Raw genomic sequence first — 22238 nt, 5'->3', positions numbered from 1 at the left:
CCATTGTATATGGTGTATAGGAGTCTGTCTGTATCAAACACTATAGCTATATATATGCATGCATGTCTGGAACTGAAAAGGAATACAGCAAGCCACTAAACATGGGAGGAAAGATACCAAGTTTGAAAGTGTGCAAGTTCAAGCAGTGCTCTGTGTCGCTGAGCAGTACATACACCCAAGGATTGAGTTCAACCCCTACTAAAGGTGGAATTTAAATAACAGCAGGAGGACACCTAGGAGTCACTATTTTTGTGGGCCAGGCTCCCTTTGAGTGTCGGAAACCAATGGGCCAAAAGACTCATTTGATGGGAGCTCTTCCTCTGATCTCACCTGCTGTCAACTAGCCCTGTAGCAAATTTTCACTTAATGTGTGTGTGTGTGTGTGTGTGTGTGTGTGTGTGTGTGTGTGTGTTTGTGTGTGTGTGTGTGTGTATATATATATATATATATATATATATATATATATATATATATATATATATAACTTTTATAAGTAATATTCTGGAAGAATATATAACTGAACTTATGTTGAGTGCTCAATTATCTTGAGCAAATAAATGTGTATATATGTGTTTTTATATCATTAATAAATTCGTAGAACTCATCAATAATATATTCAGGAAATCAATATTTATTTAATATTTTGAAAGATATACATCCAACATAACATGGTAACATAATAAATTTAAAAGTTTAAAACATAAATATATGGAATATAAATATGAATACATATAAAAATCTAAAAATAGATATATATATGTTTAAATATATATGCGTATAAAAATTTATGTATAAATAAGCATGAATATTATAAATTCTAAAATATAAAATATAAAGAAACCTAAAGTTTAAAGAATAAAATATCTTACGATTGTACAGACTGTAGTAGTATCCGTGAAACGATCGTAAGATATTTTATTCTTTAAACTTTAGGTTTCTTTATATTTTATATTTTAGAATTTATAATATTCATGCTTATTTATACATAAATTTTTATACGCATATATATTTAAACATATATATATCTATTTTTAGATTTTTATATGTATTCATATTTATATTCCGTATATTTGTTTTAAACTTTTAAATTTATTATGTTACCATGTTATGTTGGATGTATATCTTTCAAAGTATTAAATAAATATTGATTTCCTGAATATATTATTGATGAGTTCTACGAATTTATTAATGATATAAAAACACACATATATATATATATATATATAAAAAAGATTCTTTTATATATGTCTATCTATGCCAGATAATCTTCATTTCTGTCAAATATATAAATCAATAATTTGAGTAGACATCAATAACTGGCATACTTGAAGTAAATAGTAGGCCTGATAGGGTTGATGGAAGTTATGTTTGGTCAATATCCAATGGTGGCAACTGATGTGAAAATATATGTACTTATATGAATGGGTGTATATGTTTGTGTGCTTGGGTTTATGTGTAAGTACGTGTATGCTTGTGAGTGCACACATCTGCATAAGCATTGTACATATCTGCACACATATATAAATGCATTCTTTGACTATGTATACTTATCCCAATCACTTAGTTTTGGGTTTAATTCCACCCTGCAGCACCTTGAGTCAGTGCATGCCCCCCACCCCAAGCTTTGTGAGTAGATTTGGTAAAGAGAAACTGAAGAACTTTGTGTGTGTGTGGTCTCTTTTTCTTGACATTGTGCAATAGTTCTTAATGGATATTGCTGTCATGCAAGTGGTGTAGTTTGTTTCTAACCTTCTGTGAAAACCTGTCCCGTCATGGGTGGGGGAAATATTACCTTCATTGGAAAGATGTGACAAGAAGGACGTCTGGCCATAGAAAAATCTACCTCACTGAATTTCCTCCGACCCATGTCAGCATATAAAAGTGGATGTTAAAACAATAATCATCTTACAGTTCTATATTTGTGAGATGAGGAATTATTTACATTTGACGGATATTTATCCTCATCTTGTTTGTTGTTAACACAACATTTCAGCTGATATACCCTCCAGCCTTCATCAGGTGTCTTGGGGAAAATTTCAAACCTGGGTTCCCATTCCTAAGGTATTTTTTGATGTTATTTTGATTATTATTATTATTCAGGTCACTGCCTAGAACCAAACTCGGAATCTTGGGGTTAGTAGCCCACGCTCTTAACCACTATACCACGGGCATATGGCATAGTGGTTAAAAGCATGGGCTACTAACCCCAAGATTCCGAGTTCAATTCTAGGTAGTGACCTGAATAATAATAATCGAAAAATACCTTAGGAATGAGAACACAGGTTCGAAATTTCCCCAAGACACCTGATGAAGACTGGAGGGTATATCAACCGAAACGTTGTGTTAACAACAAACAAGATGAGGACAAATATCCATCAAATGTAAATAATGTAAATAATCATCTTGCATCACCTGGCATAATGCCACCTCCCTCAATACTACATTCACTGTCACTGTCATCTGGGAAGCGTCTTGTCATGTACGTTAGTTGGTGACCTCATTAGTGTTAGTTCTATGCAAAAAAAAAGCATCCTGTACCCTCTGTAAAATATTTGTCATTCGGAAGGGCGTCCAGGTGTAGAAATCATGCAAAAGCAGACAGAAGAGCTTTCTGTGTCTCCTGACTTGTTGGCTCTTGTCAAATTGTTCCACCCATGCCAGCATGGAAAACTGAGGTTAAGTGATGATCACTCACACTTGCGGGCATGTGTGTGCACACACATACACACCCCGCCATTATCACCATTGTTGCCATCATTTGATGTCCGTCTTTGTTTTCTATGTTTGCATAGGTTGAATGTTTTGACAGGATCCAGCAAGTTGAAGGACTTTTGTACTGTAATACCTGCTGTGGTATGATTTCTATGGCTGGATGCTTTTCCTAATGCCAATCACTTTACAGAGTGTACTGGGTGCTTTTATTGTGGCACCAGCACTTGTGCAGTTTTGGAAGAGATGGTGGATTGGGGTGGGGAAGAGAAAAATAGTGATGATGAGGTGTCTGGGTAGACTCTCAAAGCATGAGGTGTGTAAGAGTGTGTGGGGACAGGAGAACTGGGAGTGTGGGTGGGTGGAGGTTGCAAGTGTAGGGGAGAGAGATGGGAATGAGTGAGGGGTGAATATAATGAGCAATGAGCAAGTGTTGAGTGGGGAAGAGTAGGTGACAACTGTAAAGATTGGATAGGTAGGGTGCAATGAATGGTGAATTAGAGGTGGAAGATTTATCAATGATGATGGAAGATGAGGAATAGCAGAAGAGTGAGAGAGATGATGATGATGTGTGGTTGGCTAAGTTGTCATCACTTTTCTACTAGCCAAACACCTGCTGACTGGTTTTCTTGAGGGAATGATTTCTTTCTAGATATTCTTTATACCACCAACCTTTGTAATTATTGACTCTTATTGCTTGTAAGGTGAAAGAGTGCATATTCTAAAACCAGAAATGTGTATATTTATACACAAACACACGTGTATATATTTGTATATTTTGAAGATTTTTTTTTTTTTTGTTGTGATTGAGAAATGTTTTTTGAAAGTGTTTAAACTTTGTATTTTCTGTGATTTTGTCTCTAACTTATGCTATTCTCTGTAATTCTTGACCATGTCTTCATAAAACTCACTTCCACTCACCTGACCTGTTGAAATTACATGTTTTTTTTTTTGTTTCTTTTCTTTTTTGTTTTGTATTTCGATTTATAAATTATGTTAATGATTCTGATTGTGCCTTTAACTTAATCTATTGTTGAGGTTGTTCATAGCGAAACCCTTGAACACATGAATGTTGTGACAAGGATAGTAATTTTATTGTAGATTATCATAGTTTAAATTTCAGCATCATTTACAACGAATATTTACAAAATTTAATCAATTGTACAAATTCATTATACTAAATATCCTGAAATATATTGATAATTTTGGTTTTAAGTGATCTCAATAAAAAGGGGAGAGACTAATTTTGTAAATATCCCTATATTATTACCAATCTTTGAGAAAATTGCCATTGTAGTCTCTAAAATAATCCCACTCTAATTTTCACCAAAATTCCTTAGTGTCTTTGAAATGGAAACTTTTGACATGGTAATTTGCAGTACTAAAATATAAATCAGATATTCGTGTAATTATTATTCCTTTAATCCAAAATTCAAAATTATTTATTTGCAATACTAAAACTTCTATTTAAGTCTTATAAACTTGTCATTACAAATTTAAAATAAACCCTATAAAATTGACAACTTTTAAATCTAAAATTTTTGATAATTTGTCCTTTATTTGATAAACTCTTCAACGTCAATGATTAATGTAGCCTAAATTTCATCTTGAATGAAAAACACCAAAAATTACTTTATTTTCTGCAACAAAAAAATCCACCTAATCTTGTATTGCAAAATACCTGTTTCCACCTGTGTAAAGTTACAAATCTCAAGAATTAAATAGTTTCTTCTGAATATATTTCAAAGAATTAAAACTTTAACACTAATTCAATATTATGTATAAACACTTTAAATCTCAGTACTTATACATAATGTTGACCTTCATCCTATGTTGCTTTGTGGATATGCTTGAGTGTGTATGTGTGTGTGTGCAGTTGCATATGTGTATGTGTGTGTATACATGTGAGTGTGCATGTGTGTTTGTCCAATTTAATTTTTTTTTTCTCCCTATTTCTAAATATTATTAAATTTCCATTTGTCTGCTTCCAAGTGCGTTCATCTGTTTCAGATGATCTGATCTCACTACTAGACGCAGGTGCAGATCATCCAAGCGTGGTCATTGATGCTGATGTCATGTTCAATGAAGACATGTTTGGCTACTCATCCTTGCGCAGCAGAGGGTCAGGTGCTCGATCCAGGCTTGGTGAGTTTGGTTTGCACTTTTTCCTTAGTTTCTCAAATCTTAAGAAACTATTGACAGCTTTCTGCAGAATTAATATTTCTAAAGAATACCTTCCTTGTATTCTTCTTTTGGCTTCTTTATTTTTTTAAAGGAGTCTTTTTCTATTCAATAACTCTGTTAATCCTGGCCAGTTAAAGTTTTTAATCACAGTTGTCAACATATTTATTAGACATAATAAATTTATTATATAAAAACTAAAGCCCTAATCCACTTCTTTCAAAATATTAGACTATTTTATATTTGCACTTAAAAGTTTACATTTTTATCTTAATATTATTTTCCTTTAAACAAACTTGGATATAAAACAGAAATACAGCAAATATTCTTCCTGAGCAAAATTGAGGTCCTAATCTTAAACTTTCATAATTTGGGGCATTTTAAACAGTTATTTAATAACTTACAGTATATAATTCATCTTTTATTCCATAAGATAAAACATTAAACAGAAATTAAGTTGTTCTAGAAAACAAACTACAGACTATTTATAAAAAAAAAAAAGATCAGCTCTATGTAATTTAAAGATTTTTAGAAATTTTATGTAACTTTATGTAATGTATTAAATACTTACTTTTAGTATTTTTAATATTTGCTTGTTAATTATATTTTGTATGTGTTCCCAGTAAATCTGATTTATCAAAAATAGTCTGAATAAGACAATATATTTTTTTCCTTTCTTTATTCATTTTGTTATTAAATATTGCATTGTTGTTTTCTTTGCAGCTGGTGAAAGGGAACGTGATATTGATAGAGATCGAGATCGGGAGTCCATATTTCGTATTAGAGATCGACGGCGACTGATGGAGAGCTCTTTACGAGAAGAAAGCATGAAAGCTCTTGATAGTAAAAATGACTCCGTCATTGGTGAAAACAAAAAAGCTGTTACTAGTCCTCCTCCAAGTCCTTTAATTTTTGGAGAAGATTTGCAATTTTGGACTGAGAAGGTGAAGAATTTATTTCCTAATCTTATATCATCTACAAGTGACAAATTCAAAATTTCTGTTTTCCTTTGATATATTTTACATTATTTATTGATTTGTTAAATCTAAGAAAATTTTCTTAATCACTGCCACTTTCTGTATTTTATTTCATTCTTTCATTCCACTTTTAAAATTTGGAGTGGTGAGTGGCGGAGGTTAACCATCTTATTATCACCTGGAGATAAAATATTCTACCCTTAATCACTTTTTCTATAACTACTACCACCACTACTGCTATCATATGTATTTATTTCTAAGTGAAGGCTTAGCTGTTTGGTTGTTAAGTAGTTCTTTTCTGTTGGACAAGTGTCTTCTGGTATAGCCCTGGGCTGACCAAACCCTTTTGGATAACTTTAGTGGTCAGAAACTGAATGAAGTCCATCATATGTGTATATACGCCTGTGTTTGTGTGTTAATGTCTTGTTTGCTTCTGCACAAAGTTTCAATGCATGGGCAGTGTTGCTGTTATTGTTAGTTCATCTGCCAACCAAATCATTTATTAACTTTGCACCTTTGAAGCTACATGGAATAAGATATCCTTACTTGGAAAATAGATAAGGTTTAATGACAGGAAGAGCCTCAGTAACATTTGTCTAACTCTTGCAAGCATGGAAAAACATGCAAAATGAGCAGTTTTCTGAGTTAACAAATCAAATCTAATAGCATCATTTGTTTTTCTTTGTGTTGAATCTGATTCACTGTTTTCTGTTTTTCTTTTTTAGTCCAACACCGACTTCCAGTTAACAAATCTCTCTCTCAGCTCTGTCATCTAATATCACTATGTTCACAGTAGAAACCCTTTTGTCATGTTTTGTAATAAGTGATTTAATGAATACTTTTTTAATAATTTGTATTTTATCTATTTTTCAGGATGGTAGTTTCCCCAAATTTTCTCACATAGCTGCAATGCATTCTGAACTTGTAGCTGTAAGCACAAATGGTTGCCTCTATGGTTGGAAATGGTCAGATCCAGAGCCTTACCGTAGTTCAGAGGTGAGTTGTTTATTATTCTGTACCATCACTGTTGTTGAGGTTGTTGTTGTTATCAGAGTTCAACTATTTGTAGTCAGTGGTGCTAAATTCTTTGTAATAAACATGTTGTTTTTATAGTTGAATAATTTAGGGTAAAAAGAAAATTTTGAATGTGAAGTTTAAAGATATTTCAGCGAGGCTTTTATTTACATTAAAATCTGTGTAAATATAATTTAGAATTAAAAAAATACAGTTTCTTTACTTGAAATCTTAAACCACTGAGAACTGTTGAATAGTTTGTAATTAACTTTTAAAGAAATAAAGAAGTTGGCATCACTTAAAAAGCACCTGTGCTGAGCCATGTAAAAAACGCTTGTGCCGGAACCATGTAAAAAGTACTCAGTACAGTCTGTAAAGTGGTTGGCATTAGGAAGGGCATTTAGCTATAGGAACCAGGCTGAATCAGACTGGAACCTGGTTCAGCTCTGGTCAAACCATCCAACCCATTCCAGTATGGAAAATGGATGTTAAATAATCATCTAAATGTGACTGATGCCAGTACCCCCCCGACTGGCTCCCATGCTGGTGGCACATAAAAAGCACTATCCGAACGTGATCGATGCCAGTACTGCCTGACTGGCCCTCATGCTGGTGGCATGTAAAGAGCACCCACTACACTCTCGGAGTGGTTGGCATTAGGAAGGGCATCCAGCTGTAGAAGCCTTGCCAGATCAGATTGGAGCCTGGTGCAGCCGCTGGCTCTCCAGACCTCAGTCAAACCGTCCAACCCATGCCAGCATGGAAAACAGATGTTAAACGATGATGATGATGATAACGATGAATTGTGTGAATGTGACAATTTCTATTTTCTGCCTCTGTATTAATAATGCTCGTTTTTCATGTTTGCTTTCAGAACACTTCAAATCATCATCCAAAAGCTGCTGCTTTAGGACTAACAGGTGAAAAAATAGTTGGTCTTTCAGCGTGTTCAGTGAGAGCTTCAGTATTCTTGGAGTCTGGTAAAGTGGCTACATGGGTTGATGACAGCCTTAACATTGTTGCTGCCAAACTAGAACATCCAGCTCAGACATTCCCTGAATTTCAGACAGACAAAATAGTTTCCCTGCATACTTGTTCTCTCTACACATGTGCTCGATTAGAAAGTGGTGCATTATATTGGTGGTAAGTGATTGATTTTTCTGCTTGTATTGAATGTTTAAATTGTACGACCTGATTTTATTGTTCCTGTTGTGTTGGGTCTCTAGGGCCTTAAAACTGACCTTGTACTTAATATTAATTTATTGCTGATGCAGAGCACCACAAGTAGCTTGGCTGATTTTCACACCACATTGGAGATATTCCATATGACCAGTCATTCTTTATATGGATACCCAGCTCGTTACATCATAATTGAAGAAATATAAGCTACTTGATAACCCCACTTGTGCTGGTGCCACATGAAAAACACCTAGTACACTCTGTAAGGTCATTGGCGTTAGGAAGGGCATCCAATCTTAGAGACCATGTGGGCCTGGTGCGGCCTTCCGGCTTGCCAGCGTTTGTCGGACTGTCCAACCCATGCCAGCATAGTTAAAAGATGATCATGATGATATTTTGCCAGATATGATTCCCAGTTATTTGAAATGGAATTTCAACAACTCTTGTCATTCAAAATTAGTTTTGTCCCATTTTCCAGTCAGAATGTTTTAGGAATTATGCTCATTCATTTCTTGAACAGGGGTGTCATGCCATTTGGTCAAAGGAAGAAATTGCTTGAGAAGAACAAATCAAAAAAGAAAAAAAATAAAGACAGCAGCGTTAACAATGAAGTTGTAGCTGGGTCTTTGGTGAGTTTCATTTGTGTATTGCTGCTTCTTTCCAATGTTTTGGTAATTCCATTATAATCACATAAATTTCTGAATTTTCTAAACCATTTTTATTTTACATTCCTTGTAAAGAATTTATTTCAGTATTTTCTTTTTTAGATGCTAAATTAATGATTTCTAACTTTGGCAATCTCAAATTTGGTGGAGGGGTGGGGTACAGTTTTAATTATTTTGCCTCAGAACTTAACTGGTGCTTTATCAGTTGTGGAAATAGGAAAGACAAAGTTTTGATTTCAACTGGATTTGAATTCAGATTGTAAAGAATATCAATCATGAAGCATTTTGTCTGATGGTGCTACTGGTTCTGTCAAATTAATTAATGTCTAAAGTCAATATTCCTCTAGTTTTTGAGTTCTTTACCATATTACCATATTCTTATTGAATACAAATAAAATATTTTAAGGGAATATAATAATCTAGAGAGTTTTAAAGATAAATATGAAAAGGCCTCATTTCTTAAATTAATTTAGCCTTCAACTTTCATTTCTATTTCTCATTAATCCTCATTACTTTGTAAGGAGCACAGGGCCAGTTTCTTGGTTTCTCGGTGCATGTATCTTCCTCCCGGGACCAAATGCTGGTCCATCACAGGATTACTTATTGATTGTGATTACCAGCTGAGTGGAATGGAGTGATGTGAAATGAAGTGTCTTGCTCAAGAACACAATGCATAGCCTGGCCCAGGAATTGAAACCACAATCTTATCATGAGTCCTGTAACCACCTGTCAAAGTACTGAGCAGTGGAACTGAACCTAAAGCCACTTGTATGTGAAGCAAGCTTCTTAACCACTCATGCATTTTTTGAGAGATATAATTAGCTTGTCTGGCTAACGAGACTTGTCAGACATATTTCTTGATATATCTTTGCAGACTACTTATGTCTAAAATATACACTTTCTTATTAAATTATTGAACGTGAATTTCAAAATAAAATTTGTGTGGTAAAGATTATTTGCCAACATAACACGGCAGTCGGGGTTTAGGATGAATGTTGCTGTAATTTAGCCCCAGGAGACATCGTCTCCAGCTGGCTATACGACATGATCTGTGTACTTATATTTTCGAACAAGGACACTCTCTGAGTGGTCTACACTCTCAGTGGTTGGCGTTAGGAAGGGCATCCAGCTGTAGAAATTCTGCCAAATCAGATTGGAGCCTGGTGTTGCCATCCGGTTTCACCAGTCCTCAGTCAAATCGTCCAACCCATGCTAGCATGGAAAGCGGACGTTAAACGATGATGATGATGACACAGATCGTGTCGTATAGCCAGCTGGAGACAATATCTCCTGGGGCTAAATTACAGCAACATTCGTCCTAAATCAGGACTGCCATGTTATGTTGGCAAATAATCTTGACTCCAAAGTACTGTTACTGAATATCTCTCGTTGTGAGATTTACAAATAGTCATTTTCTAATTAGAATTTGTGTGTTTTAAATTACTCTTAAAATTTTAAATTAATTTTCAAATTTACCTGTAATTAAAATGAAAAATTTCTATTTCAGGTTTGTTTGCGTAGCAGTCCTATGTATCACTCAGGGGCATTGGGATTTACCACTGTTGATGGTGTTCCAAAAGTTGGTCAGCTGATGGAATCAGCATGGTCGTTGAATGATACCTGTCGTTTCAAGATAATCCGGGTGTCAGTTAGTGATGTGAAGGTGGAGACAAAAGTCGAAAACAAAAGCTCTGACTGTAAACCAGATATGCCTCCCCCTCCATCACCAGCTTCATCTACATGTAGTGATCACAGTGGAACATCCATTGTTAGTCCAGTATCTCTCAGTAAGTAACAAGTTTGCGCATTTTCATTCTTTAATTTCTCTCTCATTTTCAGTTGATTTAAATTTATTTTTATAAAGTTGTTTTCCTTCTTAGAAAGGAAGAGAATATTCCATCATTATTCTAATAATATTTAACTAATCAAACTACAGAGCGTAAGAAAACTCCTACACCACTCAAGGAGATGGAGAAAAAAGATGAAGAAAACTGGCCTTTGAAGACTGTAATATTTGTTGAAGATATTAAAACAGTTCCTATCGGAAAAGTGCTCAAAGTGAGTCAAATATTTCAATTCTTTTGCTTAATTTCTAATTATGGTCAAAGTTTTTAAGAGTTTTAGTTACACGAATAATCAATACTAATTTTATTTTTCCACTTAAATTACATTTAAATTCTATTTTAATAACATTTTTGTATGTAATCTTGTCTTTCTGGTTAAAATATTCTGAGGGTTATTAGATGGGTTAGATTTATTCTTGGTTGCATTGATAATGCTATTGGCTATTTCGTTTTTGCATAATATTCCTGTAATTTGAACCGTCAACCCTTTGTAAGTGATTGTTTAGATATTCTGCTCAATGTAGGGTAGTAGGCTTTGCTGGTCACTGCTGTTATGCTGAACAACCAGCCATATTAAGTGTTATATTTTGGAGACCTCCACACCCAGATGGAGGAAGGAAGCAACTCGACTATATTCATGTTATAGTCAGAGACACCACATGAAACTGAAAACCTACCAAAATTAATGGGAGACAGGAATTCTTGGCGCAGGGTTGTAAAATCATGTTGGTAGCAGCCACTTGAAGAACTCTGGCAAAATTTTGAAAGAAACCTACCAACATTATTCTAACCTAGGCATTAATAATAGTAAATAATTATATTTTTCTGTTTGTAAGTCTTTGGTTACTTTTGTTTAGAGTTTTCAGTTTTTCTCAATTATGGATTTTACATTGACCATTTCATTCCTTGCATAATTTTTGTCAGTCATATTATCACAGGTATCTAAATAAAACTGAGCAACAGACTCTCTCTCTAATTCTGCTCAGAATCTAGTTTGTAGTACAAATGTATGTTTAAATGTCTCTGGGTTTCATGAGGCAAATGGTTGAATTCTTTGGTAAAACACAGCTGTAAAATGGTAATGTTAAAAAATATTGAGGGGGGGGGAAGTATTATGGTTGTTATTTGACTAATTACTAGACGTCTGGAATATTTTTAACACGTTGCCTGCCACAGGATATCGATATGATCTGCTTCTATTTGCCAAAAGGGTTTTTATTAATTTTCTCAAATCAGAAAGCTGAAATATTTTGTGTGGTGGTATATAGGTACATAATACATGTAATTACACTACAATGACGTGATACAAGTTACCTCATTGTAATGCAAAATACTCAGATTGGTTTGCTATGAAGGCTTTGAGGGTATGTTATTCATTATTTGACTATGTCTCTTCATTGTATAATGTTTTGTTTATGAACTCACGGAAAATGAACTATTGGAAGATGATATCTTCGAGTCAGAGAGTGAATACTCTGATGCTTTGGATAAAAATTATGTAGCAAATACCAGTGATGCCAGTTCTACTGATGAAGATGAACAATTAGTTGCTCGAGGTCGTAAGAGACAACACAGTTCTCCTGCACCAACTGCGTCGACATCTAATGCTTATACCTGATATATATATATATATAGATATATAGATATATAGATATATAGATATATATAGATATAGATATAGATGTTTTACCAAATATATTTCTTGGCAGGTGCCATGATATGAGTTAACTCATATCATTGGGCAAATAAAGGATGTCTTTAGTGTTTCCACAACACACTCACAATGTTAGTTCCAGGCGCCAGTTCATTTTAAGTGCATTACAATAAAATAGACCTCTACGAGTATGCTCGTAGCTGGCAAAATTGTATAGATTGCCAACTACGGGATAACTCGTAGTTGGCAGTCAATGTGTTAAAGAGCTACTTTTTCAGATTTACACAACTCTCAAATTAGTGAATTCAGTGTGCAGAGAAATGGAAATTTCAAATTTAGGTATTGGAAGTGTGTTCCTGATGATTTGAAAGCCAATCAATTAGTCACTGAAATAGCTGCTGAATACCCTCAAATATCACAGTGCTCTCTTTCCAAAAAAAAAAAAAAAGACATTTGCTATAATGCAGTCTTTCACCCCTTGAAAACGAAGCGGGTGGTCACAGGCAGGATATCATGGATAGCATTCCTGCTGCATCAGAATTCATCTAAGGCTCAGCATTTGATTAGACACAAACTGACAGATCATTTGTGTCCAAAGTACATTAACATAGCTTTAGGGGAAAAAAAGAAAAAAGAAAACTCATAGAGAACTGGGATAAGACCTGAACAGGATGGAATCTCTTCTTAGATTACAGGGCTTGCTCACAGCAGATGTTATTATAATTAATTAGGGGGAGTATCTTGATTTGATTAATTACTCTTAGTGCATTTAAAATAGAAATATTGTGTGAGGATAACATAAAAAGCAGACAAGTTCAGATTAGTGCTAGAAAGTAGGGATTAGAGATGCAGACAAATACCTCAGTCAACATTTCATGTGAAAAACCTGGCTAACAGAATGTCAAGCGAGAGAATTTGTAGAGGTTAAATCCACAGGACATCCCATACAAACCTTTAATTCTAAAGAGATTCAGCAATATTGATTGGTGCATCTATCATAGTGTGTAATAGCAATTAGACTTTTAAAAAAATGTTTGTTACATAACTCTTTATTCAAGGTTGTGATCATTTCAAATGGCTAGAGGAACTATTTCATAATACACATTTGTTTGTACATATAAATTCATGTAAATCCATGCAATACCTAATTAAAGTTTATTCCCCACCATTCCCATCAAACTTTAAAGTTATTTTGGTAGTTTTTAGAGTTTCAGACAAACATATGCTGTGGTAGAGCTGGAGTTTCCATAGTGTCGGTTACAACCGTGAAGTGTTCCCTCAACAAGATAATTCAGCAGATGGAGATTAACTGACATATCAGATTATCTTTAATTATAAACTTGCCAATACCACAGCCCCAGTTATCATCATCATCATGTCTTTTTATTGTTTGATTGTTATATATGTATACTGAATAGCTAAGATGTTTAGTATTAAATGATGCCACGCATTGAAATCACTAACTTAATATTACAGTGACTAAACTCGTATATCTGTTCTTGAATTAGAAATTATAATAGTCAGGTTACAATGCTTTTATGGCTCAAAATGAGTTATTTTGAAAGTGAAAATCATCTTGAAATAGTGCTTATAATGTTTAATGTTAGTATTATATTTTCTTTTATGTATAATGTTTAATATTGTTTTTATTTTATATATATATATATATATATATATATATATAAAGCCAAATATATTTAGTATGAAATATTCTTGTCAATATTGTACAAATGCTTGCTTTATAAATACATAATGTTTGGCCTGGTTTGCTTTCCGTCCTCAGCTTTTGTATTTTTTCCTGCCTTGTATCATGAAAAGTGCGTCTAAGTTTCAGTGACATTCATTGTGGCTTAGTTGTAGGAGCTGCTTTAAACAATTTGATAGAAAATTCACAAAAGCGCTTAGTTTGTGCATCAATCTTGTAAAAATAGACACTATATTGTACCATCATTGTTTTATATCTGTTTATCCATGCTGGCATGGGTTGGATGGAGTTTACATTAGCACACAGCACTTCACCACTTGTTGCAGTCCCTTGTCACCTTAAACACACAGTAAGACAAAGCACCAAGTTCTGTTATGGTCTATGGCATATTTAAAAATTTTTTTGGCATGTTTTTTCTTTTATGTCCTTCAACCACTTTACAGCATAGACTGGGCATATGTTATCGTGCCACTAGGCAGGTTCTTTAATAGTAATCTTAAAACATATACCTTTATTATTGTATTAGGAATAGTGGCATTGGAATTTGTTTCGGATTCTTGCAGAACAGTTTTAGATTATTCGAAGGAACTTTCTAAAAGATACATTTCTATGTCATCAGTTTAAACTTCAGACTCCCTTCTAACCAGTTTACTTTTGTCTAATATGTATTATTTTATTTTAGTTATTTATGTTTTGCCGTTTAGTTAGAATTAAATAAGACATTAATATAATATTTTCCTTTTCGCATAGTTATTTAAAATTGAATTCTAAGAGGTTTTAACCTTGTTTCAGTTGTTTTTGTCGTAGATCTGAAGAAAAATGTGTCATTGGTTGTTTCAGGGATTCTGTTGTTTTGCTTCTTTAAACAGTATGTCTGATATAATTCTATATTTCTGAGACTAGGAATTTCTCTTATGTGTACTGTTTATATTAGTCAGTGTGGTATCCTCGTCTTCAGTGTTGAACTCGGTCGATTGAAACTCCGATACAGCAACCGAGTTCAACATAACACCTGAAGAAAGCCGGAGCATACAACAGCCAAAATATAGTGAAAGCTTCAATGAAAGATGAAGACATTATACTGACTAATACAAACAGTATATATATATAGTATGTCTGATATTTTTCCAGTGTTCTCTTTTCCTAGTTGAGTCTGTGGGGTAGTTTTGTTTCTTTGAAGGATTTCTCAGTGTCTTCTCATTTAAATTCCCTCAGCTTCAATAAAAACATTTTTCCCTCCTTTCTTTTTTTACTCCAAGTAAAAACATGGAAGGCAGTGTCTGTTCAGTCAGTTTATGGAAAGTCTTAGTGTTGATAGCTTCTCCATTTTTTTTTTTTCCCCCCTTTAGGTTGATGGTGCCTATGCTGCTATAAAATTCCAGCCCAAAGAAACTGATCAGATGGGATCAGCGTCCAAAGAAGATCCTTCAGCTGTGCTGCAAGATTGTCGGCTGTTGCGAAAAGATGAATTGCAGGTAGGACAAAATAATCCTTGATTGGATCACTACATTCCACATTGGTTGGAGATTTTAGTTGGATTTGACTGGCTTGATAGAGTGAAATAACAAAACCTAACCTATATTTGCCTCACTTTTTCAATCCCTTTCACTCCCTGCTCACTTTTCTATTAGTTACAAATATTAATGTTGATTAGTAAATAACTTTTGATGTCTTTGGAAACAAACAAGCCAAAAAAAGTGGGGGTAGGGGTTTCAAATCTAAGCTTAGTTATTTCAAATAATTTTGTTAATCTTCTGCTTGGAATTTGAAATAATGTTTTTGGGTTTATGCCGAAATAGTTGACAATGCTAATTACAACTATTTAAAAACACATTTCCAAAATTAAACTCTGTGTGTGTGTGTGTGTGTGTGTGTGTGTTTAATATATCTAAAATAGGTTTGCAATTTTCCGCTTGATTTTAGTCTTGCATTTAATTCAAAATTCTCAGAGCTTGCTATTGTTAGTTTTGTGGATCGTTTTGTCATATCTGTTCTCTATTCAGATCATCATCATCATCATCAGATATCTCTTATATCTGCTTTCTGAGGCAGGGTGGGTGTCTCTGCATGTATTTCAGTAATTTATCATCTCAAACAAATGACATACTCGACATTCGTCAGGTGTTTATCGGATACACAACTTGGAACAATTATAGGCATAACAATTTTTTAGAATTGGCACTGTTAATATCATATCTGACTAGATGACTTAGCAAAGGCAGTATGAAATTCAGCCAGTATAAACAGATGACCAGTTCTTGAATATTTACATATGTAGACTAGATTACCAGAAGAATACGTTCATACTAAATCATGAAAAGTATTTGGTGAGGCCTAAAATTTTTTTTTTCTTTTTTAAATTTTTACTTTCCAGGTGGAAGCTCTGATGATTTTAGTGACTAATTTATTACACACCATAACTAACTAAAAGTTTTGAAAATTTTTAAGAAGTTGTTAGTAAATATTTGGTTTCAAATTTTGGCACGCGGCCAAGAATTTTATGGGGAGGGAGGGTAAGTCAATTACATTTTACCCCAGTGTCCCACTGGTACCTATTTTCATCATCGTTTAACATCTGCTCTCCATGCTGGCATGGGTTGGACGGTTTGACTGAGGACTGGCAAGCCAGGAGTTCGCACCAGGCTCCAGTCTGATCTGGCGGAGTTTCTACAGCTGGATGCCCTTCCTAATGCTAACCACTTTGATAGTATAGTGGGTGCCTTTTTCATGCCACTGGCATGGGAGCCAGTCAGGTAGCACTGGCATTGACCACGTTTAAATGGTTTGTTTTACGTGCCACTGGCATGGGAGCCAGTCAGGCAGTACTGGCATCGGCCTCGCTTCAAAAAGATGAAGGGCAAAGTCGACCTCAGCAGCGTTTGATCTCAGAATGTAAAGATGACTGAAATACCACTAAGCATTTGGCTGGCTAAACGATCCTGCCAGCTCACCGCCTTATTGTTAGTAAGTAAATATTATATAGAAGAACGTGTATAAAGGAAACAAAACGTGTATATGTGAAGGGGGGGATTTTCAAATTTACAGTTTTTTTTATGTTAATATAATGCATGCAACTAACCAAATTATATCACATTAGAAGAAACAATATTGTTTTCTTGCACTCGTTCCCCCTTGGATATTTTGTTATGCTTTTGCTGTTTCTATTCCATTTTTCTTTGCATGGTTTTATTTTTTTGTCATAATTTTAGTTTAAAGATATTAAATTTAAAAACTTAATGTTTTCGTCTTGTAAGATAAACACTTTTAAAGAATGAATTATTTATTTAAAATTGTTATTCTGGTAACCAAACTGAGTTATGAAATTGGAGGCACAATGGCCCAGTGGTTAGGGTAGCGAACTCATGGTTGTAGGATCGTGGTTTCAATTCCCAGACTGGACGTTGTGAGTGTTCGAGTGAAAACGTCCAAAGCTGCATGAGGCTCTAGCAGGGGGTGGGGTGGTGGTGAACCCTGCTGTACTCTTTCACCACAACTTTCTCTCTTTCTTTCTTCCTGTTTCTGTTGTACCTGTATTTCAAAGGGGCCAGCCTTGTCACACTCTGTGTCATGCTGAATCTCCCCCAAGAACTACGTTAAGGATACATGTGTCTGTGGAGTACTCAGCCACTTGCATGTTAATTTCCTGAGCAGGTTGTTCTGTTGATCAGATCAACTGGAACCCTCGCCGTAACTGACGGAGTGTCACGATTATGAAATTAAGAAACTAAAATACTTGTAAAACCTAAACTGTTTGTAAGTAGAGTATTTAAGATTATCAAGAGGACTTACTCCTGGTTTGTACATTTGCAGTTTTTCTGTCTGGAATATCTTTTATTGTTAAAGAAATTAAATGATAGAAATTATTTTATACATTTCTACAGTGATTGTTTATCAAATTGATATTTCTCATTTTAGTGAAATTTACTTAATGAGATCAATTATGCAAGTCGTATCTGTTATTTTTCAGTTTTTTCCTGAACAGCCTTCTCTCTCTCTCTCTTAAAAACAAATGATTGCATTCTTATTCTCATAGGTACTCAGAGGATCAAGTGCTCCTCGGATACCAGACTGCTTTCAGAAGATTCCTAAGAAAGTGACCATTGTTGAAAATGGACAGATTTTAGCTGTTGCTGTGGATTGTGAAGGTACAAGTTTCAAGTTTTCTCTTATTTTTTCTTTCCAACTATTTTACTACACATAAGCACAGGCAATGGCTGTGTAATAAGAAATTTGCTTCCCAACCTTACGGTTCCAGGTTTGGTTCCACTGTGTGATACCTTGTGCCAACCGAAGCCTTCTAAGTGGATTTGGTAAACGGAAACTGAAAGAAGCCTGCCATTTATTTATATTTATTTATATATATATTTCTGTAAAACTAAAAAAAAAAAAAAAAGTCAGCATCTAAATACATTGTATAAGGAAGGATATAACCACAAGATGTCTCTGGATTGTGTTTTAATTCTTTTCTTTTTTTTTTTACTGGTATAAATTATCTCATCGTCAGTGATAATTTTAGTTATTACAAGATATCTTGTGATCAGAGCTTCAGTGATTAACAGCCATTTGGTCGTCTTTATTTTTATCATTTACCACATAAGGTCGTTCGACAGCCAATTGCTTATGATGTTTATTTCTATTTTCAGGCATTCATGTGATTGCTCGATGTGGAGCCCGTCTCAGTTATATGGTTTACAATCTTAGTTCTGGTAAAGTAGAACAAAACAGCCCTTTTCCAACCGACACCCAGTCTTTCCTTGGCAATTTCGACCGACCAATTACTCTGCATAACAGTGGTGAGGTAAATATATAAACAATGTCAATGTTTTAAGGGATTACTGATTTTGGGGAAGAGGAACATAACTTTCATGTTCAGAGAAGACAACAGGGATTGTGATATGCAATCATAAGTTTACGTCAAGGAAATGAAATCTTGTTTCCCTAAATAAAATTTCATTTAAAACTAAAAAGAGAGACACCAAGTCTAGAAATTTAACAATTCTGAAGAAATGTGAAAGAATAAATTGAGAACTGGTGCCCAGCGGTCATATTGAGATCTCTGACACTAAATAAACTAAAAGACTCAATAGAGACAAAAGACTTGTCTTTACTGGTGTTGATTGGATTGTTTCTAGATACAGTCTGAATTTGAGTGAGTTAAAGTGGTGAACTTCTGATCAATCACTGGCACTGTTGACTCAGTCTGTTTCTCTTATCAAACATCATGTTCAGTTCTTCATGCTGTGAAAATCCTATTCTTTGCTGTGTGTTCTTGTGTCACTACAACAATATTACTTCTCCACATCTTCGATCGAAACAGAGTTTAATCTACAGGCATATCATTTCTTTCTCAGTTAACGAAAAAATGTCTCATTGGATATGTTAGGATTTTCCAGTCTTTCAATACCAACCTGGCTGAAACCACCTCTGGCTCTGTAGTACAAATGTCTTGTTTTCATAGATTTTGAATTAAAATCTTCCACCAAACTTTAGTCACAATTTATATTCTGTTCTATATTTTAGAGATGAAGAATTCTGTACATTAGTTACATTGGATGGATATGTGTCCTCATCTTGTTTGTTGTTACCACAATGTTTCGGCTGATTTACTCTCCAAACTTCATCAGGTATCCTGGTGGAATTTTGAACCCAACCCTGGATTCTCATTCCTAAGGTTTTTGATTCCAAGTTCAATTCCAGGCAGTGCCTTCAATAAATAATAATAATAATAATATCAAAAATACCTTAGGAATGAGAAGCCAGAACTTGGTTCAAAATTCCACCAGGACACCTGATGAAGGCTGGAGAGTAAATCAGCCGAAACGTTGTGGTAACAACAAACAGGATGAAGACACCTATCTGTGCAATGTAAAAATAATGTACAATTTATGTTCCTAACACTAGCTTAATGATAACTAAGATATTTTACTAAATTCTATGTTATATTTAAAATTAGTGCCGGTGGCACGTGTAAAGTCATTCGAGCGAGATCGTTGCCAGTGCCGCTGGACTGGCTCCTGTGCAGGTGGCATGTTGCCAGTACCGTGTGACTGGCCCTCGTGCCGATGGCCCGTAAAAGCACCCACTACACTCTTGGAGTGGTTGGCATTGGGAAGGGCATCCAGCTGTAGAAACTCTGCCAAATCAGATTGGAGCCTGGTGTAGCATCTGGTTTCACCAGTCCTCAGTCAAATCGTCCAACCCATGCTAGCATGGGAAGTGGACGTTAAACAATGATGATGAAACAAAGCATCTCAATAGAAATATGGTAACCAAAGGATTAAAGTATTTTGATTCAGGGACACATATATCTAGTCTATAAAACATATTATTAAGACATTCTCATTTACGATAAGAGAACAATAGATTTCAACATCACATTATTAAGGTGAGAAAACGGTAGTCTTGTGTCCTATATGCAACTCTATTCTTCGACTTGTAAGTCAATATTCCTTCTCTACAGGTAACAGATTTTTCTTTCAATATGGAACTTACCTTTTGTTTTACAGTATTTTTTACATGTTTTTCTGTTTCATAGGAATCTCCAGTTTTGTTACGTGATGGTTGTGGAGCTATTTATCCTCTGGCCAAAGATTGCACTGATGGCATACGTGATCCATTGTGGCTTGACCTCCCACCTGTGCGTTGCCTCAGTGTTCGAGCCCAGTGTCTTTCCAATGTAGCCAGTAATATGAAGAACAAAGCTGTGATTATTGTCTTAGCTGTAGAGGTAACACCACACATTTTTAATTCTACTTATTGGATGTTCTTTTTTTTTAATATATGTATTATGCATTTTTTAATATATTTTATGCTGGAATGAGATGATTGGGTGCTGATGTATGGAAGCTGACAATTTGGCATGGCTGATTGGACATTTGACCTGTTTTGGCACAGGAAGAAGACACGCGTGCACACACACACACTGAGAAAGAGAGACAACAATAAAAGGATTAGAACGCTTGATGTGACATAAGACAGTGTTGAATTAGAAATACCAAACAGGTGGCACAAGAGTGTCTATGCCAAAATCTTTCCTGCCCATTTTTATACTACTTGTATATTATGTATTTTATATCTATATTTTTAGTCATTAAATAGACATGTATATAAGGTTGTGTGTTAAGAAGATTGCTTCTCAACCATATAGTTCTGAGTTCAGTCCCACTGCATGGCACCTTGGCCAAGTGTTCTCTACTGTAGCCTCAGGCCGAGCAAAGCCTTGTGAGTGGAGATGGTAGATGGAAACTGAAAGAAGCCCATTGTGTGTGTGTGTGTGTATTTGTCTGTCTACCACCACCATTTGACAACTGGTGTTGGCTTGTCTCACGCAGAAGCTTAATCTGGATCCCTAGTTCCAGCCTCAGCTGTGAACTTGGGACCTAACGGATGACCAGTTATAGCACTTACTTAGTGTATCCATTTAGATTACCAGTGAACTAAACCCTTCATATTCTATACACACACTATATATATATATATATATATATATATATTATACTACTTGGGATCATTTATGAAGATGGTCCATTGTTTTTGGAAGAGGTTTAGATTATTTGTGAAAATAAGAAACAACATTCGAGTGAGGGCATTGCCAGTGCCGTTGGACTGGCTCCTGTGCTGGTGACACGTAAAAACACTATTTGAGCATGGCCGTTGCCAGTATCGCCTGACTGGCCCTCGTGCCGGTGGCACATAAAAGCACCCCCTACACTCTCTGAGTGGTTGGCGTTAGGAAAGGTTTCCAGCTGTAGAAACTCTGCCAGATCAGATTGGAGCCTGGTGCAACCATTTGGTTCTCCAGTCCCCAGTCAAACCATCCAACCCATGCCAGCATGGAAAGCAGATGTTAAATGATGAACGTTTGTGCAATAAGATGTATAACAAAAATATATGATTGAAGATAATGTTAAATTCTTGTATATATTGATATATTGTTACAGTTTTTCTTAAATATTCTCTTGTAGCATCAAATGCTAATTCCCCATATTCTTCGATGTGATTTGGAGAAGGTTAGAACTATTATGAGTTCTATGGAGCCAGAACATAATGGTAAGTTACAGTCTGAACAAATATAAAACCTCTCTTCTTGAGTAATTAATTTTTCTGGAGTATTTAAAAAAAACCTGACCATTTTCCTTTTTTTTATTATGTGTAAATTCTTTGGAAGATTACATTCCAAGAGAAGAAATATTTGGGAGAAATTGTGATTTTGTTAAAAATAACCAGTAGAAAAAAACAGTTCAAAACGATAAGATTCCTTTCCGAATACCACGCCAATACAATAAACTGTACTGGGTTTGTGTTTTCATG

At 34.8% G+C, this 22238-nt stretch overlaps 1 protein-coding gene across 10 annotated transcripts in view; it reads left to right on the top strand.

Annotated features, from left to right (window-relative positions):
- LOC106867186 (E3 ubiquitin-protein ligase UBR5) overlaps positions 1–22238 on the top strand; it is a 91919-nt gene that overhangs the window by 29562 nt on the left and 40119 nt on the right. For 2 of the 10 annotated variants that reach the window (XM_089348493.1, XM_089348491.1), the window contains exons 8-19: positions 4720–4854; positions 5614–5834; positions 6741–6863; positions 7756–8024; positions 8581–8689; positions 10233–10512; positions 10662–10783; positions 15278–15403; positions 17962–18073; positions 18572–18726; positions 20464–20655; positions 21893–21977. In XM_089348493.1, the coding sequence (XP_089204619.1) occupies positions 4720–4854; positions 5614–5834; positions 6741–6863; positions 7756–8024; positions 8581–8689; positions 10233–10512; positions 10662–10783; positions 15278–15403; positions 17962–18073; positions 18572–18726; positions 20464–20655; positions 21893–21977 (1929 nt within the window). Of the gene's footprint in view, positions 1–4701; positions 4855–5613; positions 5835–6740; positions 6864–7755; positions 8025–8580; positions 8690–10232; positions 10513–10661; positions 10784–15277; positions 15404–17961; positions 18074–18571; positions 18727–20463; positions 20656–21892; positions 21978–22238 lie in introns of all 10 variants that reach the window. The other 8 variants (XM_089348492.1, XM_089348490.1, XM_089348498.1 and 5 more) reach the window with 5 other exon arrangements.

The sequence above is a fragment of the Octopus bimaculoides genome, chromosome 3 (assembly GCF_046866305.1).
Source record: "Octopus bimaculoides isolate indiv1 chromosome 3, ASM4686630v1, whole genome shotgun sequence".
Lineage (NCBI taxonomy): Eukaryota > Metazoa > Mollusca > Cephalopoda > Octopoda > Octopodidae > Octopus > Octopus bimaculoides.
The sequence above is the reverse complement of the archived record's forward strand: the minus strand, read 5'-3'. Positions and strand labels throughout refer to the sequence as shown.